The sequence below is a fragment of the Syngnathus typhle genome, unplaced genomic scaffold (assembly GCF_033458585.1).
Source record: "Syngnathus typhle isolate RoL2023-S1 ecotype Sweden unplaced genomic scaffold, RoL_Styp_1.0 HiC_scaffold_25, whole genome shotgun sequence".
NCBI lineage: Eukaryota > Metazoa > Chordata > Actinopteri > Syngnathiformes > Syngnathidae > Syngnathus > Syngnathus typhle.
Window position 1 is genome coordinate 477,520 of NW_026871931.1, and position 10,797 is coordinate 488,316.

The 10,797-nt window shown below is 40.8% G+C and overlaps 1 protein-coding gene and 1 long non-coding RNA gene across 2 annotated transcripts; both read right to left on the reverse strand.

Annotated features, from left to right (window-relative positions):
- Window positions 1-786: 786 nt before the first annotated feature.
- Window positions 787-9,137, reverse strand: LOC133147006 (uncharacterized). Its single transcript, XM_061271121.1, has 8 exons — window positions 8,919-9,137; window positions 7,536-8,827; window positions 4,549-4,667; window positions 3,968-4,072; window positions 3,159-3,233; window positions 2,898-3,095; window positions 1,106-1,210; window positions 787-834 (listed from the first exon to the last, which is right to left on the reverse strand). The coding sequence occupies exons 2-8, from the start codon at window positions 8,557-8,559 to the stop codon at window positions 787-789; spliced, it is 1,674 nt and encodes a 557-aa protein (XP_061127105.1). The 5' UTR covers window positions 8,560-8,827; window positions 8,919-9,137.
- Window positions 9,138-9,176: 39 nt separating this feature from the next.
- LOC133147008 (uncharacterized) lies at window positions 9,177-9,711 on the reverse strand. The gene is made up of 3 exons (XR_009711472.1): window positions 9,491-9,711; window positions 9,317-9,394; window positions 9,177-9,236 (listed from the first exon to the last, which is right to left on the reverse strand). It is a non-coding gene; the product is annotated as an uncharacterized LOC133147008 (long non-coding RNA).
- Window positions 9,712-10,797: the final 1,086 nt, after the last annotated feature.

Consider the following 10,797-nt stretch of genomic DNA (forward strand, 5'->3'; position numbering starts at 1 on the left):
CTAAAAATAAATTCGCTTAGCGGCGTCCATCTTACATCTTCGGCCGATAATTTCTTTAACACATAGGAGGCGCTGCGACGATAACGCGGCCCCATGGTGTCCAAAATATCAGCCCAATCTTCATCTGTCACTTTTGGGGGCGCTTTCCCTCCCTCTTCAACAACCCTCTCTTCATTACGAATCGTAACAGGAATCTGCTCAGAATCTCTTTGTTTGATCAAACCCATATAACGCTGCATCAGGGATTGATAAATTTTGATCTTTTCATATTGATTTAAATTTTTATTATCCAAAACCTGTTTCATCTCCTCATCCAGAGAATACTCGGCGGTGTCCCGAATAGTAGGGGCTGGCTTATTGAGCCTCTCGAGCTGGTAAGGGGAGATCAGGAACATTTTCTGCGCCGTTTTCAAACTCATTTTATTATTTGTTCATAAAACCAGTAATAACGCTCCCCAGAACAGGTGCGAATGCCGCTAATAAAGGCAATATGAAACCACCTTTCTGAACTAACACAGCTCTTTTCTTTTTCAGAGTATTTTTTTTATCAGCTAGAAAGCGGATATTTTTCTTCTGCTTTTTTAGTTTTTTATAAAGTTTTGATTTTAAGGGTAGATGTCCTTTTAAAAGATTCAGAGCAATCTCGCACAATGCCTTCACTAAACTAGCAGGACTTTTGAGGAGTAAATGTTTACGTTTGGCCGGCTTCGATGTAAACAGAGACTTGAGTAACAACGCATTTGTTTTTAAAAGCTTTGTCATCGTTTTATTGTTTGGGGATATAAACTACAGGCCACTGGCTAGGTAGTACACCTGTACGTAGTCTATATTGTTCTGGGCATGAAGGTGTCAGATCAATCAGTAAATACCCATGCGGCTCTTTTGTTGCATCCTCAAAAGATTCCAAGAAGAACTTCCGGTTGCTGGGGCAGATTTGATTCGCCAAAACATTCACTTGCATTTTATCACGGGGATTTTTGAACAGAATCAGATAATTACTGTTTAAACTGATAGTACGACTGAATTTCCCTTGATGGAATACATTCTGTGTTAGCATTATAACGCTTAAATTTTTATGATGTCTATATTGCGTGAATATTCGAACCACTTCCTGATTATCCGAAGCTTGGAAGATGATGTCGTCCAGAACCAGTAGGTGGTGCTGCTGCGGCGGGAACAGCTTCTCGTCATCAAAAGATTCAGGCAGCCCCTTGATAAAAACGATGTCTTTATTCATGTTTTTGAGCTCATCGTACATTGGTTGATATGAAGTATAAACCCAGACAATATTATCAGGTTTTTTTCTCATAACATGTTCAAGATTTCCTATAACATTTTTAACAAAAAACGTCTTCCCACAACCTGAAGGCCCCGCTATTAACGATGAGAAAGCGTTGTACCCTCTCAGTAGAGTCAATATAAAGACCTTTTCTATCCCTCAAAACTCACGGATTTGCCACCAAGATAACCTCTTCCTCGGCCATATTCCTAAACAAATTGTACTAGCTATGGTGAATCATAACAGTTTTATGGGGCGAAGAGATTTAAACCCGTTTAATTTTTTACATCACAACATTGAGTATCTGGCGCTTAGCCATGAAGGTCGCCAAATACCGGCTAAAGCTTTTCAACCTAATTTCGACGCTGGATTATATACACGTGAATTTCATAATCTATACACAGCTACGGGGCGTTTTTTAAAAGATTTACCTCTCTGTATCGATCAACAAGATTTTAGTCAAGGCTATTCACTTTTTGTCTTTAATTTAAGTCAAGCAGATGATTCTGGGGCTTTATCGCCCGTGAATAATGGTGTTTTAAGATTAGATTTGCGATTTCGTGTGCCTCTCCCACATACAGCCACGCTTATTATTTACGCAGTTTATGATTCCCTTATTGAGATTAATGCCAAAAGGGAAGTGTTGATGGACTATTATTAAAAAATATGAACGGTCGCGAATTGGATTTGATTATGACCCGGATGCAAAGGGCGTTGTTTGGTGGGGTTTACGCGTCAGACGAGCTAGCTGACGTCAAAGACAAGCCCCCCAGATATTATATTGTTAACACCCACCCACGCCACATGCCAGGCGAACATTGGCTCGCTTTGACTTTAGAATCTGATGGTTCGGCCACATTCTTTGATCCTTTTGGTCTGCCACCAGACAGTCCTTATTACCCATCAAGTATATACAGATTTCTAAAAAAGTATTCTAATCGTTTGGAATACCATAACGGACAACTCCAACATGAATTGAATGACACCTGTGGTCAACATTGTGTGTACTACTTGTCGCAACGGGGTTGGGGGCTGACCTACAATGACGTCATGAAGCATTATCATCCCGACCCTCTGGATAATGACTCGATGGTTATCGATTTTGTCAAGAAATGTCGAAGACCGGATCGGCTGTGTGGCGGGCAAATATCATGTTCATTACACAAATTTAAAGAATGTCATTGTCTGAAACCGTGTTAATGTTTTATAAAATCTCTTTTATTCAATAAACATTGTTAAAGAGAGTTACAGAGTCATTTGTTTTTTTTCCAGTAACAGCATTAGCGTATCTAACATTTTAATAACTAACCCACTTTACTACCGGTGATCTGTTTTTCCTTTTTCTCTCTTTTACGCTTACATGTTTTGCGTGAGAAACATCATCATCTTCATCCCTAGCGTATTTCAAGCGTTTGAAATCAGCACGAGCAGAGGGGTTGGAAATGCTTGATTCAGGCAGGTTTAGCTGTGCTAATGTACGCAGAAATTCTGTCCAGCCAGCCGGTTGAGCGGCTAGTTTCTTACCGGCTACAATTAAATGTTTTATCAAATCACTCATGTGTGAGCCCTTGACAGTTTTCCCTCTAAAAATAAATTCGCTTAGCGGCGTCCATCTTACATCTTCGGCCGATAATTTCTTTAACACATAGGAGGCGCTGCGACGATAACGCGGCCCCATGGTGTCCAAAATATCAGCCCAATCTTCATCTGTCACTTTTGGGGGCGCTTTCCCTCCCTCTTCAACAACCCTCTCTTCATTACGAATCGTAACAGGAATCTGCTCAGAATCTCTTTGTTTGATCAAACCCATATAACGCTGCATCAGGGATTGATAAATTTTGATCTTTTCATATTGATTTAAATTTTTATTATCCAAAACCTGTTTCATCTCCTCATCCAGAGAATACTCGGCGGTGTCCCGAATAGTAGGGGCTGGCTTATTGAGCCTCTCGAGCTGGTAAGGGGAGATCAGGAACATTTTCTGCGCCGTTTTCAAACTCATTTTATTATTTGTTCATAAAACCAGTAATAACGCTCCCCAGAACAGGTGCGAATGCCGCTAATAAAGGCAATATGAAACCACCTTTCTGAACTAACACAGCTCTTTTCTTTTTCAGAGTATTTTTTTTATCAGCTAGAAAGCGGATATTTTTCTTCTGCTTTTTTAGTTTTTTATAAAGTTTTGATTTTAAGGGTAGATGTCCTTTTAAAAGATTCAGAGCAATCTCGCACAATGCCTTCACTAAACTAGCAGGACTTTTGAGGAGTAAATGTTTACGTTTGGCCGGCTTCGATGTAAACAGAGACTTGAGTAACAACGCATTTGTTTTTAAAAGCTTTGTCATCGTTTTATTGTTTGGGGATATAAACTACAGGCCACTGGCTAGGTAGTACACCTGTACGTAGTCTATATTGTTCTGGGCATGAAGGTGTCAGATCAATCAGTAAATACCCATGCGGCTCTTTTGTTGCATCCTCAAAAGATTCCAAGAAGAACTTCCGGTTGCTGGGGCAGATTTGATTCGCCAAAACATTCACTTGCATTTTATCACGGGGATTTTTGAACAGAATCAGATAATTACTGTTTAAACTGATAGTACGACTGAATTTCCCTTGATGGAATACATTCTGTGTTAGCATTATAACGCTTAAATTTTTATGATGTCTATATTGCGTGAATATTCGAACCACTTCCTGATTATCCGAAGCTTGGAAGATGATGTCGTCCAGAACCAGTAGGTGGTGCTGCTGCGGCGGGAACAGCTTCTCGTCATCAAAAGATTCAGGCAGCCCCTTGATAAAAACGATGTCTTTATTCATGTTTTTGAGCTCATCGTACATTGGTTGATATGAAGTATAAACCCAGACAATATTATCAGGTTTTTTTCTCATAACATGTTCAAGATTTCCTATAACATTTTTAACAAAAAACGTCTTCCCACAACCTGAAGGCCCCGCTATTAACGATGAGAAAGGGAGTTCTAATCTAGGGTCAAATTCAATCTGGTTAAAAGCCATTTTCAATAACCAAATGGTTCAGTGCGGCCTTGATTGAGCAATCTTCTTTTGTCGTAGACTACACGAAGCCGTTTGGAAAATGATGTGTTTCTGAGATGAAACCCTCTCTTATTGCGAACAATGCCATGTTGGGGTGCGTAAAGCACGTCTGAGACTGCACCTGCTGTGTCGATGTACCCCTGAACCAAATCGAGCATGCTGTCAAGATTGATGCTCTGACCGCTTTCGTGAGTCTGTGTGATACCCTTTACCTTCATGACGGTGCGGTTTGTCCCCCTTGTCTTGTAAGCGTAAGTTTTCGGCCCTGCTGAGACAAATTCTGAAATGCTGTCGTTCGAAAGCTCATCTGTCAAATCACCCAGATAATCCCCTAGCGGAAGGACAGTTTCACCAGGTTTGACCGTGTACACGAGACTGTCTGTGTCAGTGTAAAGAACGCGCGTCTGTAAAATTTCTAGATAGTTGTACATTTTTAGACGTGCATAAGCGGTTGTGAAACACGCAGCCGCCACGTTTGATGTTTTTGAGGCTGGTATCTCATTGTTTACGTTGAAACAATATTGTACAACCGAAAGCTTTTCGCTGATAAAGTGGAAAAATTTCACATCGTACAAACCGGAAAACAGAAGATCAAAAAACTCCTCAGATTTTGTCACAATTTTTGTGTTTGTCATGTTCTCACGCTGGGCTAGTTTTCCCCATAGATTGTTTAGACAAAGTTTCGAAACCTGACGTTTCCCATGATTTACAGCAATTTTGGAAGGGTCCAGTTGGATACCCTGATGAATCGCGTAGCTCTGTATGTAATTTTCTCTATCAGCTTGATTGACCGCATGCGCTGGATAGCCTGAAGATTCCTGTTTACCTTTTAGAAATGTTCGCATGTAATCACGGAAAATTGTGTCGCTCGCTCTTGTGTAATGCCATACTTCGGTAATATCTGCAACAGTGTAGCCAAGGTCAAGTGCCTTAACAAATTCAGGAGTTGTCCAAACACCTGTTAACGATCTCTGCTCATCATTATGCGTACAAGCTGTCTGCTGGTTGTTATGCTCAGCGCATGTACGACACAGTGTGAAGACAAGTTTACCTTTAGCTGTTTTGAAAGGTAAAACAGGAAAATACAAACCACGAGGTGGATTGACGGTAGCGCTTATGAAGCCGAAATACAGTCTTGGGTCTTTAAAATCACCGTGGATAATCGTTGGATGACCAATAGGGTAGATGCCTGTACTATTAATGAAAGGATATAATGATGTGACATCGACGTACAACACCTTCTCGTTAGCTTCTGCCGTGTATCTTAAAACAAACGTGTTTGTTCGACCTCCGAAAAGAGCCTGCCTTGGTTTGAGAGGTGTAGGAAATTTGGCTTTTTTCAGGAATTCCTTAACCTCTGTGTTCAATTTTTTCATTTGCAACCATTCGTGCTCCCACATAATTACAAGGTGCACATCTTGTTTAAGCTGCAGTTCCTGAATTTTCTTTTGGGTGTTGTCAAACCTTTCCTGAAAGGGACGTTTTGTTGTTGGACATATATTAGAGAGGTTGTAGCATTCTGGGCAGCCATGGTGATAACAACCAAAATACTCAAAAACTATTTTCACTCCCCCAATTTCAGAATACCCGTCTATAGTGTAGTTATCGATCTTAACTTCTCCCCCGTTCAACGCGTGTCTAATGTGGATATTTTGACTATGCATGACCCATTGCAAGTATTGAATAGAATCGTGTGAGAAAGCTTTGTACTGTCGCATGTAGTTGTCTGAAGGTGTAATAGCTAGTGTTTCAGGAGTTAGGAAATTAGTACGAAAAACTTTCATGCAAGCCGAGGCTATTGTGACGGCGTTGAAAGGGTCTGTTCTTGTAGCCTCAAAATACTCGCTCCTGAATTTCTCACATCCTTGCATTAGCAAATCAACATCATTCTCACAGTAGGTTAGCGCCTGTTTCGCAAAATCAAACACATCGTTAGCTTGTTTGGCATACCATTCATCAAACTTTGCACGTTGCGAAGGTGACATTTGTTCGACATTGTAGTATGTAGGCTCAGGGTGACATCCTACGTAGTGTAAATGTTCTAAAGAGCTAAATTTATGTGGGAAACACCCCTTTGATTTGTCTTCAAGCCCCAGGGCCTTAGGCATCGCACTTAGCGGCATCGTTAAGAATGACAATGAGTCGATATAACGAGATTTTGTGTCTAAATCGACGAATGAAAGAACCTTACTCCCTTGCATCAGAATGTCAAGTTTGATACCTAATTCAAGCATTCTCTTTATCAAGATGTAGGAATCAAAACCTCTCGCATTATGTGCAACAAATGTCGTTTGTTTAAACCGGGGGTTTCGGAAAAATGTGAGGAATTTGTCAACACAGTCTGTCCCAAACCAGTGTTTCGTCAGTCTATTTGATTTACAACAGATAAGAAAGGGGTTGTGTAAACCATCTGCATCTACATAAGTTTCAAAATCATAGTAGACTACATTTTTGCAAGGTGGTTGAGGCTTGATGGGCTGCATGTAACACAAGTGAGGGTTTAGTAAGACATCGTCATTTTGGTTTAAGATCTCACTACACACGGCGCATCTTTTTACGGGGCACCTATGTTTAGCCCCGGTACCATCAGCTTTCACATAATATTGGAGCCCGCATTGCAAGCATTTTTTGTATGTGGTGCAGTTGCTCACACGATTCGTCGCTCGGAACTCTTTATGTTTCGCAAAGCATTCTTCATTACGACAAGATTTGTTACAATCAGGGCAGATAACATGTTTAAATCGTCGTTGTTTACAACGAGGATCGAGACAAATGTTACAGTGTCCCTCACATTGATGGCGTTGCCAATTTTCATGCCCTCTGTAACAATATCTGCAAAAATATGCATACCCCACGAATGCCTCTATCGTTTTCACACCGTAGTAATGATTCTCGAGGTGCAAAACAAATAAAGTGTCTTCGTCTGTTTTAGGGTAATGTGTGTCGAAGAAAGTCATGGGGCGGCTGTCTTCTTTTCGATACATGACAGTTATTTTCCGTCTGAGAACTTTTTCAAATTTATGTACATCCCCCAAACTCACAGGTGTTTGACAATCTAAACCCACACTCTGATGCAAAAGTCTGGCTTGTCTTACGGCTTGTTTTGATGTTAGCGTGTCATTTAGCAGATAGGTTAGTGAAAGAGCAAAGCATAGATTGTTGTCCTTATTACGAGGTATGTACAGATGTCGTTTTTTACGCGTCAAAATCTCTTTGTTGGTAGTGTTCATCAGTCGACGGCGCATTCCACCACGGATCGGTTTGACTATTTCGACAATAAGCTCTAAATTCTCATCAGCTAGAAGCTCTACATTTGATTGAGCTAGACGTTCAAGCAGATCTGATACATTATCACGGACAGTGTTTATGTCGCTTTTTTGCGAGTAAACGTGAGCCCTATCATTTCCAGCCACTAACTCGATTTGAATCACGTCACCTCTCTGTGTTTGCATATCAACCTCTCGCAAGACTTCATCTATTCTATCCTCAATCTGTAGGTAAAAGGTTGCAAAATCATTGCTGTTTGCTTGTGATGGTATATTCAAATGCCGCCTTATCTCAATATTATTGAAATGCGGTCTATTTACTACAACAGAGCCGCCGCGCTGATTAGTTATTACAGAAGCATTGTTGTTAGATTGGTGGGCTATGTCTTGAAACGCTGGTGCGTTGTTGTCAATAACATCTATTTCGTGATCGATTATAACAGAGCAGTTGTTAGGCTGAAATGATGGTGGCATGTTACCAGTTATTACAGAAGCATCTATCTCATGATCTATAGGGTTAACGGTCATTCGGTCAATCAGAGGCTGCGTATTTAGATTTTGGATCATGTGTAACAGTTGAGCAGGAATATCTGGACTGTTGCGCCCGCTGTTACTGTTAGCTTGGTTGTTTAATTCTGCTATCATGTTTAGCAGTTGTGAAGGTATTAGTGTAGGACTTTGGCTACCATCATTCCAGTTTTGACTGTTTAGCTCGTTTACGACAGCTTGTAAGTGGGCCTGAATATCAGGACTGTCTGTGTCTCTCCCTTCCTGCATGGCATTGTTCACAATGTTGACCAAATCTGGTATTTGGCTTGTAGAAGCACTGGTTGACGGCAAATCATTGTTAATGTTTGACAAATCAAGCTCAGGTGTATCACAAAGTAGCTGTAAATCTAATTCGTCAATGTTTGTTAAGAAATCCGACTCTGCTGACGTAAGGTTAGCCTGATCCATTGTATTTCTTTTTGATAGAAATTACAATATAAACAACACAAAAAAAATCAGACCTATCTTGATTGAGCTAAATCTGTCAAAATACGTATTACCTTAAAACATTCTTGTAGCCGTTTTTTGTAAACACAGTTACCACTGCACTTTATAGCACGCCTTGTCTTATGGTGATGGCTCTCGTTTGTCGATTCAGGCCTTTTAGTAGTTGAGTAGAAGGCTGCACGTCTGCTCTTTCTCACTCTTTGAAGCAGCCCCGTTCCACAACGCTTAACTAGAAGTAGATATTAAAAAACAGTTAAATCGTCATAATACCATCAAAAAAAAACATTTAAATAATGACATAGAATAAAAATAAGAAATACCTCTGACTTTGTTTATCGATTCTTGAGGAAGGTCTTCGTAAGCAGATAAAGCGTCCGCCAATTCTATGTCTGTGGATGCTCCCTCTTCCGTCTCTATGCTCGTGACAGCCGCCTGCTGGCCGGAGGGGTGTGTGTTTTGACTGCTATCACGTAGCTCTGATAACTCTGCTGTTTTCGTTGCTTCAAAACGACGTGTAGAGCTCGTGACAACCTCCTGTCGGCCGGAAGGGGGTATGATTTGACCGAAATCACTCGGTTCTGCCTCCAAACCAGTCTGTATCAGTGGATTTTTTAGCCTAGTAGCAGCCGCCACGAGATCTGTTACACACATAAAAAACAAAAAAAAATCACCAACTAATAGCATTTTATTAACTAACGTAAATGAACAGTTGCCTTACCGTAGTCTGATTGTGTTAAATAAACTCCGCTAAAGTCGTCGTCAAATACTGCGTGCACGTCAGCAAACACAGTTATATCTGCATGACATTACATACACATTACATCATGTTTATATGATAACCTCAGTGTATTATTATTATTATTATAACAGTATAATTAATAACACGGCTTACCTTTAACCATCTCGAAACAACTTTTTGACGCTCTCTAACTTTGGACGCTCTCCAACTTCTCCGTTCAGAGCTCATCTGCTAGCGTGTCTTCTCAAAAAACAATCAATAGCCCCACCTTAAATACACTAACATTAAGTCCACCCTCCTCTCTAAAAAACACCTATAGACATCCCCCAACACTACACCTCTCCATCTCAATTTTTTTCCTGTCAATTTTTTTCCTGTGCGAATGTCGCCATCTCGTGTTATCTTAGTGACACTCCAGCCCCTCCCCCTAAAACACCTGCACCCTCTTCCCCCTTGACACTTACAGCCCCTCCCTTCGTAGTACCTGCACTTTATTTGCATAACAATAAAATCATGTCCAAATGTCGCCATCTAGTGTTATCTTAGTGACACTGCAGCCCCTCCCCCTAAAACACCTGCACCCTCTTCCCCCTTGACACTTACAGCCCCTCCCTTCGTGGTACCTGCACTTCATTTGCATAACAATAAAATCATGTCCAAATGTCGCCATCTAGTGTTATCTTAGTGACACTGCACCCCTCATTTTATAACATTGAAACCAATGGATAAGTGCATACTGTGCAGCCAGCTCATTTGCATAACATTGAAACCAATGGATAAGTGCATACTTAATTTGTGTGTGGTTGGCATCGAAAAAAACGCTTTCGGGTGCTTTAGAGTGCCGAGTTTATCACTGCGCATGAAGAAATGACCACCTCCAACGTTTGGTTTATGTTTAATAAGCATTTTCAATTTTATTGCTTAAATCGCATTTTCTCGGCGAGCTGAGCACTTTTTCTGAATTGTGCCGCTCCCGTCACTCTGGTTAGGTTGGCATCGAAAAAAACGCTCTCGGGTGCTTTAGAGTGCCGACTTTATCACTGCGCATGAAGAAATGATCACCTCCAACGTTTGGTTTATGTTTTATAAGCATTTTTAATTTTATTGCTTAAATCGCATTTTCTCGGCGAGCTGAGCACTTTTTCTGAATTGTGCCGCTCCCGTCACTCTGGTTAGGTTGGCATCGAAAAAAACGCTCACGGGTGCTTTAGAGTGCCGAGTTTATTACTGCGCATTAAGAAATGACCACCTCCAACGTTTGGTTTATGTTTTATAAGCATTTTTAATTTTATTGCTTAAATCGCATTTTCTCGGCGAGCTGAGCACTTTTTCTGAATTGTGCCGCTCCCGTCACTCTGGTTAGGTTGGCATCGAAAAAAACGCTCTCGGGTGCTTTAGAGTGCCGAGTTATTCACTGCGCATGAAGAAATGACCACCTCCAACGTTTGGTTTATGTTTAA

What these genes read in the sequence shown, in the direction of transcription:
- LOC133147006 (XM_061271121.1), bottom strand. Translation starts at nt 8,559, where the DNA reads ATGGATCAGGCTAACCTTACGTCAGCAGAGTCGGATTTCTTAACAAAC. An exon ending in CAACAAAGAGATTTTGACGC is followed by an intron (nt 4,668 to 7,535) that starts GTAAAAAACGAC and finishes TCCTTCCGCTAG; the next exon opens with GGGATTATCTGGGTGATTTG. An exon ending in CTTCGGATAATCAGGAAGTG is followed by an intron (nt 3,234 to 3,967) that starts GTTCGAATATTC and finishes TCCCCTTACCAG; the next exon opens with CTCGAGAGGCTCAATAAGCC.